The following is an 18,531-nucleotide window of genomic DNA, read 5'->3' as shown; positions in this document are numbered from 1 at the left end:
TCATCTGGTTATGATCTACTGCAGTGCTGATAAGTCTTATCAGAGCTTTGTTTTAAAATATTGCGCAAGTGTTGTTTCCTTGCAACAATGATTGATATATTTAGCTGGCTGTCGGAACGGAAGTGGATCAAATTAGGTTTGTAAAACTGCATCTTCCCGAAATTCCATTCAAAACATTGTGACCGGCCTGGCAGACAGTAGTTTGAATGAGATTTTAGAGAAAGAAAAGTTGTAATTATTTTAATTATAGCTCTAGTCTTGTTTTGATGGTGGAGTGTACTGAAAAGCTAGTAGACCTTTTGCTGCTCTCGGCTTGATTTCTGTGTCTTATTTTAACATTTCTCACTTCCTATTCCTAAATCCTCTCACAGACATCTGTATCACCCACGTGTCTTTTGAGCATATGAGTCTGTAATTTTGTTGCTTGTTTCTAACTTTATTTCAGATGTCAAATGTTTGGAGCCTGTCATTTTCTTTCTTTTTTTTTTTTTCGAAAGTAAAGCCTGCATTTATTTGGACAAAAATGCGGTAAAACAGTCACATTGTGAAATAGAAATATAGTAATTTATTACAGTAATTATTTTTACAGTACTTAGTTGTTTCATTTAAAATAACTATTTTTGAGTATTTGAATATATTTTAAAATGTAATTTATCCCTGTGATGGCAAAGCTGAATTTTCAGCATCAGTCTCATGTCACATGATCCTCTAATAATCATTCTAATATGCTGATTTGGTGCTCAAGAAACATTTCTTATTACGGCATTATCAATGTTGAAAACTGCTGTACTGCATGTTATTTTTATGGTAACTAATATATTTTTTGCAGGATTCTTTATTGAATAGAAATTTCAAAAAGCATTTATTTGAAATAGAAAACGTTTGTAACATTGTATGTCTTCACTTTAAAATCGTATTAACCCCCGCTATTATATATTTTGACCTACGTATTGGTGCCTAAAGGATTGGAATTACTTATCATACTTAATGTTCTGTGGAGGAATGACATGTTCTTTACATGTGATGTCCCCCCCGTTTTTAGTTATGGGCTGCTGGGGCCAAGTGGCTGTGGGAAGACTACGCTGTTGAAATGCATTGTGGGAACTCTAAAGATCTCTCATGGTCATATCTCAGTGCTGGGGAAACCACCAGCTTTCCCAGGACATGAAGTGCCAGGAAGGATGGTGGGATACATGCCACAGGTGAGAGATAAGGAGAGACTGGTGTGCCCGCAAAACCTAGTGTATGATTATTCTAACAAGTGAGTCCTCTTGAGTCTCATATATTTTTCTCTTTCTGTTTTTTCATTCTATCTGCCTTCAGGACATAGCTCTATACAATGAGTTCACTATCAACAACACACTATGGTTTTATGGTCGAATTCATGGCCTTTCATCTAAAGACACAGAAGCCAGGATCAATTTCCTCATCGACTTCTTAGACCTGCCGCAGAAAGACAGCCTTGTGAGAAATCTCAGGTAGAATGACTTGTGCTATTCAATGATTGTTGCAATGTTTTTTTTATTACTTTTATCAGAGGGATAGTCATTGCTCACTTAAAAATGAAAATTGTGTACATTTTTCTGCATGTCGTACCAAACCCGTGTGAGTATTATTCTGAAGTGTTACAATAGCTTAGCATGAGAAACAGAAAGAAATTTAAGTTTTGTGTTTCACAGAAAAAATACAATTATATTTTGGGGTTGGAATGAATGGGTTTGAAACATAATGAGGTTGAGTCTTTGTTGACAGCAACGTTCTCAAAAGAGCTTGCCAAATTACATCATGCATTCAAAACATTTGGTAAAATAGGGGTCTTATAAGGGTCAAATGGTCATGTGACTACAGTTGGTATTATATGGGCAATTACAGCTGAATGAATCTACACTACACTTGTTTAATGCGTGTTTGTTGACATTTATAGATATCTGACACAGATGTTGGCAGATGAAGTGAAAGATGAATTAATTCCTCTGTGCTATTTGTGACTTGTGTGTCCACTGTTTGGAGGAAATAAGGTTTATCATTATTAACATTATTTCAAAAAGAAAGTTCCTATCTACACAGAGGAGATTGTCTTTCACTAAGGCAGAGTGATGTGCAGCATTAGTTCGGTGTTGTCCTCTGGATGAGGTCTGTCTGGTTTTGTTTTCATAGCAATGAGCTGGCTCTATGCAGGGTTCATCCATCTGAAAAGCAAGACAATGGAACTGAAGTTCTTAGAGATCACACTAGTTTGTCAAAGTCAGTTTCTCTTTGACAGGTCTGGTTAGTTAAGGTGGAGTTCTGGTAGGTCTTGCGATGTCTTGTGATTTGCTAATTATCGTTTAATTTATTTAATTTATTAATGTTAATTTATAGCCTTTTAGTGTAATAGTTGGCTGCTCAATGTGTTAGCAATAAGAAGCATTTCCTGTGCCAAATATTGTTTATAAAACTTGCTTTTGCATTTGGACTGAACACCATTCAGAGTCCACTACTCCATCTGGTTCAAGGAAAACGAGGGAGCGTCAATCAATTCATGAGAATAGAACACTTTATGACTTTATATTTTATAGTTTTTGTTATTGCTTATATTTTATTGCAACCTGTTCTTTTTTGTACTACTTTTTTATTTTTATTTTTTTAATACAAATTCTTTTATGTATTATTTTTTTACTTATGCAATTTCTTTTAATTTCTTTAAATTTTTACTATAAATTACAGCTCATAGAAAAATACTTTTTATTGTAAACAAGTACAGGTGTCTGCAATGTTGTTTTTTAACGTCTACAACATTTATTTTAGTTTTTTTGATGACAATTCATAACTGATCACTTACATATATTTTTATTCACTTTGTTCAGTGGAGGCCAGCGCCGGCGTGTTTCGCTTGGAGCTGCTTTGCTTCAGAACCCACAACTTCTCATCCTGGATGAGCCCACTGTGGGAGTGGACCCTGTTCTGCGGGCCAAGTATGCACTACATACCTTTATCCCAGTATTCATCCATCTTTATCTTCCACAGCTTCTTCCTATCCCCTTTACTAACTCTCCAATGCACTCGTTGAACTACCAGCACTACCAGTCTGTCTCTTACGTGTGTGTGTGTGTGTTTGTGTTGTGAATGAATCTTGTACTGCATTCTAAAAACATGACTCTGACGTTATTATACTGTACCACTCCTTTCTTCTGATCTCTCTCTCTCTCTCTCTCTCTCTCTCTCTCTCTCTCTCTCTCTCTCTCTCTCTCTCTCTCTTTCTCTCTCTCTCAGACATTTCAACGCAACATTTTAGCTTGCATGTATACCTGTGCCATTCCTCTTGGCATTCCTATTATATTAAAGGCTTTCCCAGTATCTGTTGTTCCACTGCAGGAGAATAAAACCTAGACCTTCACACCCTGAAGGTCATTCCTTAATTTCTTCAGTTGCTCATTTTTTAAATATTATAATTATTCAAGAAATATTTTAAAGGCTTGCCTCAGTGCATTTGTAGTATGAAGACCTTTCACAATGCTTGGCAAACAAATCCCAGTTGACTCTTTTGCATGATTTTGTTTGATCGTACCTAGGATTATCCTGCAATGTATAGGTTCAAGATTCCAAACCATTATAACTCATTATAAACTTTTCAAGAAAAGGAGCTTTATGCTGTAAGTTCTCAGACAATCCCCATTTAGTCTTGAGTTTGAGTAATTCATGAACAAAAGGAAGTACAGAAGGAGCAGTAGCCTCAAAGGAAGGATGGGTAAAAAGAGGGTCACTGTGTCACATTCTTGCATGGTTAATATGATGCCGCAATTACTGTGTAGAACATAGATCCAGGTGTGTAATGAAAACTACTAAAAACATTTAATATATTCAACCGCAGCCCCCTGAATGTGATATCAGTGGCTTTATTAATTAGAATGTTTTATTGATTAGAAAAGCTGACATCAAATTAAACATATTTTCTATATTGTTGTATTTAGTTTTGAAGATAAATTGGTTAAATGTTATGCTGAGATCACACATGCTTCGGTGGGACTCGGTTGAACCCTGCTGAAATCCTCTTACACAACAGACTATGGGCCAAGCCTGTCTAAGCCTGCAACCATTTTGGGGAGCTTTGCTTTGTAAAATACTAACCTATGCATTGTGTACTGCGCTAAGAGCCTTAATTTACTACATATGCTCTACCGTTCAAAAGTTTGGGGTTGGTAATTTTTTTTTTATTGAAGGAATAAAGCAACACATTTTAAAACATGGAACATTACATGTTCCTTCTTTCGATTTTGAAATAACAATAGAACAATCCCCAAACATCCCCCTCCCTAGGCAGCCAGTATACATCAATACAACATAACATTGTCATAACACCTTTTCTAGGCATGAGCCCATGAGTAACATGCACACCAGCATTGTTGTTTTACAATTTATTATTGCAAACTAAACCCAAACATTTTTATCTTTTTATCTTTGTGGTAGCTAAAAAAAAACAGTTTAAAAGTTTATGGTTCTGTAGGATTTTTTTTTTATGTTTTTGAAAGAAGTCTATTAATGCTCACTAAGGCTGTATTTATTTGATTAAAATAATACAGTAAAAACAGTAATATTGTAAAACATTATTACAATTTAAAATAAAAGTTTTCTGTTTTAATATTTTCTTAAAATGCAATTTATTCCTGTGATGGCAAAGCTGAATTTTCAGCATCATTACTCCAGTCTTCAGTGTCACATGATCCTTCGAAAATAATTATAATATGCTAATCTAGAAACATTTATTATTATTATTATTATCAGTGTTGAAAACGTCTCTGGTTACTTACGTAACCTATGTTCTCTGAATAGGGAACGAGACGCTGCGGAAAGCGCAGTGGGATATCCTCTGGATGTGCCGATTGTCTGAAGCCCTATAGAATCACGCCAATCCATTGGCTGATGGCGCTCGCGCAAAGCTGGCTCCGCCCCGACGCTCTTACGTCGTAGCATGATGTACGCGCGCGCGCCATCTTCTCCTCAGATTTCTCTGCCGAAAAGAAAAACTGTCGGCAGCGCGAGGAGCTTGGCAGCGAACGCAGCGTCTCGTTCCCTATTCAGAGAACATAGGTTACGTAAGTAACCAGAGACGTTCTCTTTCATAGGTTCACTCAACGCTGCGGAAAGCGCAGTGGGAACGAAATACCAAACTCGCCAAGCTAAGCGCTGCCATAACCGGTACCAGACCAAATAAGAACAACCATGATAGGTTCAAGCAGATAGAACCTGGGAACCTGGAGTCATGTCAAGATCCAAATTATAGAACCTCACAAAGGTGTGCGGAGAGGACCAACCTGCCGCCACACAAATGTCTTCCAAGAGGGCCCCTCTAAAGAGAGCTTGAGAGGAAGCCACACTTCTGGTGGAATGCGCTCTGATGCTAAGAGGTGAAGGCAAACCACGCACCTCATAAGCCAGCGAAATAGCGTCCGTTACCCAGTGGGAAATCCTCTGCTTTGATGCTGCAAGCCCGCGGCGGCCAGCACCAAAACATACCAAGAGCTGGTTTGATTTCCTCCAACCGCTTGAGCGATCTACATACAACTTCAAAGAACGGACCGGGCAGAGCAAGTTAAGTTTCCTTTCTTCCTCAGAGGCAAAAGGAGGAGGGTGGAAAGCATTAAGGTTAACAACCTGAGAGCGGAACGCCGTGGAAAGAACCTTGGGTACATACCCCGACCTCGGCCTCAAGGTAACCCTAACCAGGCCAGGAGCGAAGTCCAAGCATGACTCACTAATAGAGAGAGCCTGCAAATCCCCTATCCGCTTCAGTGAAGATAAAGCTAACAAAAGAGCAACCTTAAGAGTCAGAATCCGCTCAGGAGCTGACTCCAAGGGCTCGAAGGGAGCCTCTGTCAAACCCTCCAGGACGACTGACAGGTCCCACGAGGGAACACTAGGGGGGCGAGCCGGTTTCAGGCGCCTAACCCCACGCATGAAGGCCGAAACTAACCTCAGTTTCCCCAAGGGAATCTCATCCGATTCTCTATGAGCAGCAATAGCTGCGACATACACTCTGAGAGTGGTAGCGGCCGCTCCGGAAGCAAACTTTTCCTGCAGGAATTCCAGCACTGAGCCTACTGGGCAGCTAACTGGGTTCCTATCATGTGCTAAGCACCACGCCTCGAACACCCTCCACTTGGAGGAATATAGCCTCCTCGTCGAAGGGGCTCTAGCATTCGCAATAGTCTCCTGAACGTCGGTTGGGAGATCAAAGCTTAAAGCTAACGGCCTCTGATAGGCCAAACGTACAGCTTCCAAATGTCGGGGCGAGGATGCCATATCCTGCCCTGAAGCTGGGAAAGCAGGTCCTCCCTGACCGGTATCTCCCAGGGGGAGGATTCCAACAGAGGGATCAGCTCCGAAAACCATGGCTGGGACGGCCAGAATGGGGCTACCAGAAGGAGGCGGACTCCGCTCTCCCTCACTCTGGACAGAACCGCCTGGATCAGCTTGATGGGCGGGAAGGCATAGAGTTTCTGCATCGGCCAAGGGTGGGCGAACGCATCTATCCCCAATGGAGCTGGAGGGCTCAGAGAGAACCAAAGCGGGCATTGGGACGACTCCTGAGATGCAAAGAGGTCCACTTCCGCTTTTCCGAACACCTCCCAGATCAGGGCCACCGACTGGCGGTTCAACATCCATTCCCCAGACCTGAGCTTCTGCCTCGACAGAAAATCTGCTGCGAGGTTCAGAATCCCTGGGACATGAACTGCTCTCAGAGAGAGGAACTTGTCCTGGGACCACAGGAGAAGGTGACGCGCATGCCTGTCTAGGGTACGCGATCGTGAACCCCCCTGTCTGTTTACATGGGACACTACTGCCATATTGTCCGTTCTGACAATGACATGGTGTCCTTCGAGGAAAGGGAGAAAGTGGCAAAGAGCCAGGAAGACAGCCCTCAGCTCCAAGCTGTTTATGTGCCACGAGAGGGTCTCGCCAGTCCAAACCCCACACGCTGGCCTGCCCTCGAAAACCGCTCCCCAGCCGGTCAGAGAGGCATCCGTCGTAACCATCTGGCGACGGAATACCGCACCCATACCGACTCCTTTCTGAAGGAAGAGGGGGTCCCGCCAGATTGACAGGGCGCGAAAGCAACTGCGCGACACCTTCAATAGGCGAAAGGCTGGCCCCGTGGGCCGAGCCCCTGAGAGCTTCATCCACCACAGAAAAGGTCTCATGTGGAGCAGCCCCAGAGGTAGCACAGGGGAGGCCGCGGCCATAAGGCCCAGAAGTCTGCGGCAGGTGCTCACGGAAACATGCTGGCCTAGTGCGAAACGGGACAGACATGTCACCAGACTGGAAATCCGTGCAGGAGCCAAACGGGCCTGCATAAGAACGGAGTCCATGCATACCCCCAAGAAAACCGTGTTCTGAGCTGGAGTAAGAACGCTCTTCTCCGTATTCAGCCTCAAACCGAGAGACTGAATATGACGGAGGACAATGTCCCTGTGGTGAGTCACCAACTCTCTGGAGTGGGCTAAAAGGAGCCAATCGTCCAGGTAGTTGAGTATATGGATGCCCTGGAGCCGCAGCGGGGCCAGAGCAGCATCCATACACTTTGTGAACGTCCTTGGCGCTAGAGCGAGGCCAAAGGGGAGGACCCTGTACTGGTACGCTTTCCCTCCAAAGGCGAACCTGAGGAACTTCCTGTGTCGCCGTACGACCTGGATGTGGAAATAAGCATCCTTGAGGTCTACCGTCACGAACCAGTCCCCCCGCCGGATATGAGATATGATGGCCTTCAGCGTCAACATTTTGAATTTTCCTTTGTAAAGAGAGAAATTCAACCGGCGAAGATCTAGTATCGGCCGCAGGCCGCCCCCCTTCTTCGGGACCAGGAAGTAACGGCTGTAGAAGCCCTGTTCGACTTCCCCCGAAGGAATCTCTTCTATCGCCCCCTTCAGCAGAAGGGATGAAATCTCCTGCTGTAGTACAGAAGCCTGAGCGGCGCTGTCGACTACAGTAGGAAAGACCCCGTTGAAGCAGGGGGGGTTGCGACAAAACTGAAGCGTGTAGCCGAGCCGAACTGTGCGAAGGATCCAAGGCGATACCCCTGGTAAACGCTCCCATTCTTGAACGAAATGTGATAGAGGCAGAGGAGTGTTGCAGTGCAAGGGACATACCTGAGGTAGGGTGTCGCGCTGGTTTCCATGGGGAGGCGCGGTTGACCGTGGAGGAGAGCGCTTGGCGTCCTGACACGTATTGGGGGGTACCACCACCTGGATAGAAGTAACTGGGTCCGCCTGCTCCAGAGGAAAAAGAACTGTGCCTCTGAGGAAGCGATTGGCGGGTGTAACGTGCACCGGGAGCGAGGGGAGAAAGCAAGATGCGTCTCCTTCCTCCTGCGCCGGACTGGGTGAAGAGAGTGAAACAGGACCTGCACTTCGAAACACGCTGGGTGGCGAAGGTGACAGGGTCGGATGAGGAGAGCCGGCTGGAGGAGGGCAGAAACGCTTGCGCGGTCTGTCCCAACCTCGTAGATCTGATGAGGCTCTCCTCTTCCTGCCCTGCGGGTCAGGAACGGCTCGAGGAGGCTGGAGCGGCCGATTTGTTGGACCGCTTCAGCTGAAGGCGCTTGTGAGGGCGCTGGCGAGGAAATGGACGACCTCGGGCTCCCCAGACAGTAGTTGGTGGGTGGCGAGCCGGGTCACTCCTGCTAGTAGGGAACTCAGCCCTATGAGCAGAGCGTTCTCGGGTTTGAGAAGGGGGAGGGTTGGAGTCACTGGGCCCTCTGACCCTCCTGGGCATAAACTGCCTGAACGCGGCCGACTGAGACTTAGCGGCGCGGAACTTGTCAACCACCGTGTTGACCGCCTCCCCGAAAAGACCTGAGTGGGAGATAGGGGCATCCAGGAGGAAACTCTTATCCTTGTCTCGGATCTCCGTGAGATTCAACCAGAGGTGGCGCTCTGCAGCAACCGAGCCCGCCATAGAGCGACCTACAGCCCGAGCAGTGTGCTTGGTGGCTCTTAGGGCCAGATCTGTGGCTTTGCGAAGCTCTTTGACAGCTTCGGGCGTCAGTCCCTCTCCTTCATCCATGTCCTTCAAGACGTCCGCTTGGTAGGCTTGAAGGATGGCCATGGTATGCAGGGCCATGCCTGCCTGACCAGCCGCCATGTAAGACTTCCCAATAAGGGAGGAAGTAGTCCTACAAGCCTTGGAAGGAAGAAGGGGACGCGCCTTCCAAGACGGTGCAGACGACGGGGCGAGGTGGTTAGCCAGCGTGTCCTCGACCGCTGGAATAGCGGAATAACCCTGCTCCACAAAACCAACAAGGTTGGTGAAGTCAGCGGCTGCCGCATTAGTTAGGCGTGCGGAGAATGGCTGCTTCCAGGATCTGGAGATCTCGTGATGCAGATCGCTGAAAAAGGGCAGCTTTCTTCGTTCTGGCCTAGAATTAGGGCCACGTAGGAACCTCTCGTCGAGTTTGGACGATTGAGACTCGCGGGGCTCATCAGGCCAGTCAATAGAGAGCTTCTCTGTAGCGCGCGACAGCACCTCAATAAGCTCAGTGTAGGCCGGAGTAGGCCGCGCGTCCTGGCCGCTAGGCGGGATAACGTCATCAGCCAGAGCAGGCCCGAAATCCTCGGAGTCGGAGGCTGCAGTGTAAATAACGTCATCCAGACCGAAAGAAACCGATTCGCGGGCTCCCGGGCTGGGACATAAATAATCATGCGCGAATTCAACCGCGCCGCGTGCGTGCTCGGGAGAGGGAGGGAGAGAAAGGGCGAGGCCCGTCTGCTCATACTCAATATCCTCGAGCTCAACATCCGAACCCCAGGCCGCGGATCCACGAGAGGCCTCAGCAGTCTCGGGAGCGCGACGGGGGGAAACGAATGTCTCCTTCTCAAAAACCGCGAGTCTAGAGCGGAGGGTTTTGAGAAGGAGATTGTCACAAAATTTACATTTCGACAATCCTAATACAGCCTCACGCGCATGCGAAAAACCCATACATTTAACACACTTACTGTGAGGGTCGTCGTTCGAGATGAAACGAACGCATGGCGGAGAGCAGCGTCGATAATCCATGACACTTCACTGTAAGGAGAACAGAGTTCCACTTATACCAGTCGCTGAAGTGTCGAGACGAAAGCTGAAGTTGAATTGAAGAATTCGGGCTCAGAAAAACCGCACGAAGGGCGAGATGTGACCGCTTCGTGAAGGCAGAAAAATCTGAGGAGAAGATGGCGCGCGCGCGTACATCATGCTACGACGTAAGAGCGTCGGGGCGGAGCCAGCTTTGCGCGAGCGCCATCAGCCAATGGATTGGCGTGATTCTATAGGGCTTCAGACAATCGGCACATCCAGAGGATATCCCACTGCGCTTTCCGCAGCGTTGAGTGAACCTATGAAAGAGAACCGTCATACTGCTTAATGTTTTTTGGAAAACATGATGCATTTCGTTTCAAATAACAGCATTTATTTAAAATCAAAATCTTTTGTAAAATTATGAATGTCACTTTTGACCAATTTAATGTGGCGTTGCTGAATAAAATGTTTTTTTTTTTTTTAAACATACCAACCTCAAACCTTTGAACTGTAGTTTAAATCATGGCATATTTTATAATGGCATAATGCTCTTAAAGGAATTTGAATTTAGTTCAAATCTCACCTGTGTTAGCTTTGTGGATTCGTTTGATTCTCAGAGAATGTGCGTACTGATAAAAAGTATATGCATGAATGGTTTCTTTGGATAAAAGCATCTGCCAAATGCAGACATGTAAATCTCATAAAGACAGAAGTCCCGTTTTTTTTTTTTTTTTAAAGCACTGAATTCATGCAACAAACTTTCCACTTTTCCAGGATATGGCAGCACCTGGTAGACATTGTAAGAGGAGGACAGGTGTCCGTCATTATTACAACGCATTACATTGAGGAGGCCAGACAAGCCAATACGGTAAGAAACCATCCTGAACTGACCTACAACAAACCTGTATCAGAATTCACTCCAACTCTTAAAACGGACCTTCTCGGACCTCACTCTACATGATGCTGTGATAAAGTGTTGATATAATTGATTAGTATTGACAAACCAATTTTAGCAATTTCACTAAGGCCTAAAACATTTCAATTTAAATGGAAGGATATTGAACAGAAGTGCATGATTTAAGTGTGTGTGTGTGTGTGTGTGTGTGTGTGAAACAGTCAGTATTACTCATACAGATTTCTTTCTGTAATCCCTTATTATAGTCATGGCTTATTTGCCAAATGTACTTTATACTGTGGCTTATTACATAACCTTAACTAGCTTTTGGTAAAAATGTTCAGGTGAGCTTTTATGTTTTAAATTAGCACATATTTATTTGTACTAAATGCTGGTTAGCGTTTTGACTAGACTGTTTCATAATGCTGTTTGTTTTTTGAGACCACTGATAAACCTATTTCTTGCAATAATCAGGGAGATTACTATGTATATCATCAAAAAAGCGCTGGTAGACATCAGACAACACATTCTAGGAGAAGAATCTGCAAAGATTTAAGCCACCTGACTACTGTTTAATTTTATTTCCATTCAATTTGTTGTTTCACCAGTTTGTCTTGAGGTCATGCCATACTGGCTGTGTAGCGTCAGACAGACAGTTGCTACATCCTGTTTATCTGTCACATCAACAAATGACACACAGAGACACCAAAGACACAATCGTAACATGCTTATTTACAGTACACTCACATATTCACTTGTCCTAAGTAACACCTACTCAGAACCTAAATATGAGAACTATTCCTTACATAACAACATGACCCACCCCTTTCTCTTTTTAGCGTCTTGTCTCTCTCATTCTCTGAAAAGTATAAACTGTGATCAGGCTTGCCAAGTTGGAGATCTCACTATGAACTCAAATATTTCTCATCAAATTCTTACAACAATCATCTAAGCTATGCTGTCCACATTAATTTATATCTGTGGTCCTGCTTTGTCAGCAATTGTCTCACTTGTCCTCCTTGAGGAAATTTGTAAGTAAATCATCTGAGACAAAGTTTGTACTTGAAAGAAACAGTCTTCTAAGCTATGAAAGAGGAACTATTATAATCTCTCTGTTTCTCTCTCGGTAGGTGGGTTTGATGAGGAATGGTCGATTGTTAGCTGAAGGTCCCCCAGACGCTGTTATGAAGCAACACAATGCAGCAGTGAGTACACACACACACACATGCCTCACATGCATGTACATGCACTATGTTTCGGTATGATTCAAACTTATGAAATGCATCTGTGTGTGTGTATTAGACTTTAGAGAGTGCGTTCTTGCAACTTTGTGAGGACTTCGATCAGATGGACTCCAGACAGAGTCTGCAGGGCCGTCTGCTGGACAACAGCCCGTCTCCAGACAGTATGAGAGATGAGAGCAGAGAGCCCATACTGAGAAAGAGCACACCAGAAGACATACCTAAATATAAAGGTACAACAAAGAGGTAGAAGTTCACTTGCTCTAAAATACTGCATGCAAAAGCTAAACTAAAACTGAAACAGAAACCACTTTTTTACAAGATTGACAAAAATGTCACTGGTTACATATTTAGAATAGCATTGATCACCATTGAAACTGATGCTTGCAGTTGAAATGTTCTTGTGTCTTTGCAGCTGACTGGAAAGTGCGAGCCAGACACATCATACCAAAATGGCGCAACATTGCAGCGCTGATGATCAAGACGATGGTTCGAATGAGAAGAATGCCAGGGTAATGATATTCTAATAATCAAATTGATATTGATAATCAAATTTTTTTAACTCAAATCAGTAATTTGTGTATATTCATCTGATTTGTGCCCAGGTCCCTCTGTTTCCAGTTCCTGTTGCCGGTAATTCAGATCTGTCTGATGTGCCTGTGTATTGGTGGAGACCCCAAAGGCATTGACGTGGCTGTGGTCAATAATGAAACTAGTCCCAGTGCCTACAGTACCACATTGCTGTCTTTTCTTGACAACACAAGTGTCCACCAGGTACGCACACATTTGTTTTCAAGGTCAAAATTTACAAAGAAAGACATCATTTCAAGATTGTATAGGACTACATTTAACACAGTAAATCAGTTTTTTTTTCTCTCACAAATTCAGGACACTAAAATAGGATAGAAATTATACAGACTCTTACAATTTCACCTCAACAAATGAACGAGTTTATAAATAGTCATGAGAAAAACTGTACATTTATTTTCAGTGTTGCAGTTTTCCTCTCTCCTTTCTGCAGGTGAAATTGTCTCATTCTGAAGCTTTTGCTGGTATTCGTAATGGGGAATACTGGGGTGTCATAGAGTTTGGGGAGAATTTCACCAGCTATCTAACCAAAAGGTGAGCACCAGTAGTTTGCAATGTTAAACCTGAAAGAACGTGTTTTGTTTTTGTGGTAAAATTCGAAAAGGTGCATATTCTCCAAGTCAATATGCAGTCTTAGTTTTTAGCAAGTGCTAAATGAAAAACAGAAAGTGTTGGGCAAGATACTAGCTAAGCTACAAACTCCTTAGGTAAGGTAAACTAAAAGCTAACCTTTGTAGTTATACTACAAGTTAGATAACAAAGATAGCTTGCTACATTGAAGTTACATCATATTTTTTTTATATTAATATTAACTTTTGCAAGCTGTCATTTGATCTTATACATTTATAATAAAAAAACCTATTCAGACAATTTGACTCTTTTGACCAATTCATTGCAAATAACCAGTTCAAATTTAAGTAGCAAATTAAACATAATTTTTTTTACACTGTATCATTTGTTAACACTACCCCTAGACTTGATCAATCCAGTACCTTTGTGTATGATTATTGAAATATCAGCGCTATCATCTCGCTGAGGAACTAATAACTTTTACTTTAATCAATAAACACTAGTATTACTCAACACTTTTCTTTATTAGAGGACTTCAAATGAACTCATGGTAAAAAAAAATCTGCATCTTCTTAAAGGGATAGTTCACCCAGCCACTGTAGTCACTTGAACTATTTTAACGATGTCTTTAATAACTTTTCTGGGCCGGCAAGTTTCAATCCCTTAGAAGCCTATGGAGGAGTGATCCAGCTCTCAGATTTAATCAAAAATATCTTAATTTGTGTTCCGAAGATGAACGAAAGTCTTACGGGGTTGGAACAACATGAGGGTGAGTAATTACTGACAGAATTTTCATGTTTGGGTGAACTAACCCTTTAAGGTGTTACATAATATGTCCTTCCATGCAAATTTAGACCCATCCCTGACATGAAACATCAGGCCTCTCTGAGTCATTACCTCATCAGCTCATCAGTCATTAAGTCCATTTCAGCCTAAAAAACGCAAGCATTCATGTAAACAAGGTGTTGCGTCAGGTGACAATGACTGTACCAGAGAGACTGATGAAAATAGTGTTGGGAGAGGCAGCAGGAGTGAATAACAGTGTTTTTAAGGGAAGAAAAGCAGGTCCGTCCTGTCTTTCAGTTTTAGTCTGTCTATCTGTGTCTCTGATATTTTTTGTACATCTCTGTCCCGACTGGAGCTATTTAAATGTCACAAACAAACTTTGCCCTTGTTACAAATATAACATGCAAATTTGTAAAATGACATTTAAAGCTTTTCTTATTATTTTTGCGTGTGTGTGCAGGATGTTGCAGCCCCGGGTCTCCAGAGATGTGATTGAGGGAGGATCCGTGCATGTTTGGCTGGATCTGACTAGTGAGTTTTATTTATTTTTAGTCCAATGAATATTATTCAGCTTTTGAACTCACGTGACCTCACACTTCTGCCACACGAGGGTGTCCTTTATGCCTTTAATTACATGATGTCAGTTCAACTCATTTATACTGAATTTTGCATGCATCTTTGTACATGAAGTTGGATTCAAAAGACCATCATTGGGAATGTTTTTATTTGGCATGTTTCTAGTTTGCTTTATTTTAAATGATATGATTAGAACAGTTTGAGTTGGGCAAGAAAATTAAGCAATTTTTTTACATTTCAGATCGACAGATTGCCCTAATGCTACAGAAAAAACTCCACGAGGCCTTCGGGGTGAATAAAAAAGTTTAAAAAAATTACATTTAAGCTTTTTTGCCCATCATTCACTAAACTCATTTCCTTGTTATTTCAAAAGGCTTTTATTGAGACAAAGCTGGGGAGTTTATCTTACATGGTGGCCTTCCCTATAAAAGTGAGTATAGAGCGATGATGTTCTTAATCTTTTTTTTTATATATATATATATTTAATGATTTTTGTAATATCTTTTCTATAAAACTTGTAATATCTTATATTTCTCTCCATCCTGTCTTTCTCTGTTTTCCTATATCTGCCCTTTTGATCACTCGATCCTTTCTTTTATCTCTTTGGTCTTTCTTTCTTAAAATGCCCTTCTTATTTTTGTTTCATGTGGTGTTATAGTTTGAAAAACCTATATATGGCAGTGAGAACACCGATTTCACAACGTTTGTGACTCCAGGGGCCGTTTTGAGGTGCACATATACACACACCATTAATGTGCACACATAAATATTACTACAGTGTCTGATAATACTACTGCAACATGATAGACCTCTTTACAATGTCACCTTTCTCTACTTTATTTTCTCTTTTCAGCATCACATTTTACCTGGCAGTGGGGTTGACCGCTCTGTCCTTTGTGTTAGAGAGAAAGGAGGGGCTGCTGGACAGGTGCTGGGTGGCAGGTGAGACAGCTAACATCCTACAGATGGCCATCATTTAACATCTTAGGGATGAATTCACTAAACAATTGTGACACTTGTTTTGAGTATTTCAGCATAAAAACCTGTGCAAAAACCTTATTTACTAACCACCCGCAATCCAGGTGAATAAGCACTATGCCTCATGTATTTAAATTAAGAAGTAGTCTATTGTCTCCTCCACTAGCACTTCAAACCAACCTCCAGAATGAGAATTTTTGGTGTGTTTTTGTTTGCCATAATTTTTATTGAATTCAGCCCTTACTCTCAATCGAGTTATGAATGAGCAGTTTCAGATATTTACCAATAGGGGGAGCTGATCACCCACAGCAAATAAAAGCAAGAGCAGCAAAGGCAGTTTTAAACACGCATGGTGAGCATTTTATATGGTTTGTGTTTCATGGATGTATGTTGTGTATTTATGTTTCTGTGTGGTTATTTCTCTAAAGGTGTAAGTTCTCTGGAGACCATGCTGGCACACCTCTTCTCACAGCTATTTGTCATCAGTGTTCAGATAATCCTTCTTCTGATCTTCATCCTGCTGGTCTTCAAAGTGAGTGTGTATGTATGTGTGTTTGCCAGCTACGTGTTTATCTCTCATTAATATATGTATGTCTGTCTCAAGATTCAAGATCTGTGTGTGTGTGTGTGTGTGTGTGTGTGTGTGTGTGTGTGTGTGTGTGTGCATACAGTATAAATTAGACGTAGTGTTAAATCTGTGTGTGTGTTGTTTATTTCTGTTTAAAAGTGAAATGGTAATTATAGTTAATCCTAACACATACATATTAACATTCCTGTCGCAAATGCCACCCTCAGCCTTTGCCGTCCTTCTAGTCTACACTTAGGAGACATAACACCAGATAGACTGTTGGCTTGTAGTCCACTCTGAAGTCTTTACATAAGACTAAAGCAAACTAAAACCTAATCCAAATTCAAAGAGCCAATCATATCCTCTCATCTTGAGTTTTGAAAAATATTATTTTACCAGAATAAGCTATCTTTTTTTCCCCTTTAATTAACTAAATAATTAAAAATATACACTAACGTTTAATAATTAGGGGTCAGTAAGATTTTGTTTTAAAATGTGTTTTGGAAGAAGTCTCTTCGAAAAGGCTGCATTTATTTGGTCAGAAATACAGTAAAAATAGTAATATTGTGAAATACTGCAATTTAAAAACTATTCTATATGAATCTTTTTTTATGTAATTTATTCCTATGATGGCAGAGCTGAATTTTCACATGATGTCACTTGATCCTTCAGAGATTAGACTAATATGCTGATTTGGTACTCAAAAACATTTGTTATTATTATTCCTGTAGAAAATGGGTTTGACTTTTTTTTTCATTTTTGAAAACAAAGTTCAAAAGAACTGCATTTTGATATATAGATTTGTTTGTACAAAATACTATAAAAGTGATACTGTCACTTTTGATCAATTTATTGTATCCTTACTTAATATACATTTTTATAAAGTATTAATTACAACAAAAAAAATCTTACTGAGCCCAAACTTTTTAGTGGTAGATTATGTGTAGTGTATATCAGTGGCATCAGTGGTGTTAAAATGAAATGGAGGCAAATAAAAAAAAAAGAAACCAAACACAATTCTATTTTGTATTTTTATGTTAACAATGTTATTAATGTTCTATTTATAGAACATTAACCAAGTATAGATCTCAAGTTAGTGTTTTAAGAATTTTTAAGTTTATTGCAAAATGATAACTGAAGGGAATAACAATTTAAACAATATATATTATTTGTGAACTAATGTCCAGCTGTTCTTTTTAATAGTCAACTTATTTGCAGATCATCAGTCATCAAGCTCAGTAAACACTGGTCACAGACACGACGATGTACCTTTAATTTCACCAAGCAGATTGCTCAATATCATCATGTTTTCAGGCCATTTCGAGTTTGATTTTGACATGACATAAAGCGGTGATATCTAAGTGGGTGAGTTGTTTACTAATTTTTTATTTAGTCTTCCCATTAACCGCATCATTTTGTTTATTCAGACTAATTCACGAACGCGGAAGATGCATGAAAAAAGAGGCAGGATTTATCGCATGAACCAATCATATCCAATCTTACCGCGATGGAGGCATTACCTCTTCTCTCATGAATTTCCTCCATTCATACTCAATTATCCCTAACCCAGCGCACGCTTTAGGGGGTCTGTTCAAACTCAAGAGAGACACAGACTCCCGCTGTAACTTTACCTGCGGGTGTCGCTGTTGGACAGTATTACTTTAAAAAGTGTATAAACTACTTGTTTTTCTAATGTCACATTTGTGTTTTTATTTTTGTAATATGGATTGATTTCTCATTACATTTTTTGAGGAGGCAGCAGCACTGCCTCCTTTGCCTCTTCAGAGGAAACGCCCCTGAGAGTGAACTTACTGACATGGCTAAATCCTTAAATGCATTAAAATTCTAGATCCTTCCAGATGTGTTGACCTTATAGGCTTTGGAGACTTCTATGTGCTCATGTTGATGTTCACAAACATATCAGGAGGACTGAGCAGGGCTGTTGTCTGGGGGATTTGGGATCTGTGAATTGTCCTGTGCTCTGTAAATTTTAGAAACAGCTCTGGGACTGAGTCATAAATATGCGCATCTTCGCATCTAGTGATTTGTGCTTGACCACCACAGCAACAAAGGGATTGCTTTGGTAACAGACCCAGCTGTAGATTAGAGATTCTATTTCTGATGTGTAACGAGGACGCTGCACTGACTAGCGTGTGCTGTAAAATCAGCCAATAAGAGCTAAGAGCTTCACACAAGATACTCTTCACACTTGCTTAAGATTTCTGTGATTGTAACATGCCAGTATGTTCAGATCACTATCATATTGAAACACTCTTTAAAAACAACCTATTGTTAAATAT

General features: G+C 41.7%; 1 protein-coding gene across 2 annotated transcripts in view; it reads left to right on the top strand.

The window, feature by feature from the left end:
• Positions 1-18,531, top strand: part of abch1 (ATP-binding cassette, sub-family H, member 1) — a 33,150-nt gene that overhangs the window by 7,198 nt on the left and 7,421 nt on the right. For both annotated transcript variants that reach the window (XM_056264319.1, XM_056264320.1), the window contains exons 3-17: positions 1,043-1,202; positions 1,324-1,478; positions 2,847-2,954; positions 10,804-10,897; positions 12,055-12,129; positions 12,227-12,398; positions 12,581-12,677; positions 12,771-12,939; positions 13,187-13,287; positions 14,570-14,640; positions 14,927-14,976; positions 15,059-15,115; positions 15,344-15,414; positions 15,539-15,627; positions 16,092-16,195. In XM_056264319.1, the coding sequence (XP_056120294.1) occupies positions 1,043-1,202; positions 1,324-1,478; positions 2,847-2,954; positions 10,804-10,897; positions 12,055-12,129; positions 12,227-12,398; positions 12,581-12,677; positions 12,771-12,939; positions 13,187-13,287; positions 14,570-14,640; positions 14,927-14,976; positions 15,059-15,115; positions 15,344-15,414; positions 15,539-15,627; positions 16,092-16,195 (1,573 nt within the window). The remainder of the gene's footprint in view (positions 1-1,042; positions 1,203-1,323; positions 1,479-2,846; positions 2,955-10,803; positions 10,898-12,054; positions 12,130-12,226; positions 12,399-12,580; positions 12,678-12,770; positions 12,940-13,186; positions 13,288-14,569; positions 14,641-14,926; positions 14,977-15,058; positions 15,116-15,343; positions 15,415-15,538; positions 15,628-16,091; positions 16,196-18,531) is intronic.

This window comes from Rhinichthys klamathensis, unplaced genomic scaffold (genome assembly GCF_029890125.1).
Source record: "Rhinichthys klamathensis goyatoka isolate OS25496 unplaced genomic scaffold, OSU_Roscu_1.1 h1tg000220l_1, whole genome shotgun sequence".
Classification (NCBI taxonomy): domain Eukaryota; kingdom Metazoa; phylum Chordata; class Actinopteri; order Cypriniformes; family Leuciscidae; genus Rhinichthys; species Rhinichthys klamathensis.
This window is presented reverse-complemented; position numbering and strand designations above follow the sequence as displayed.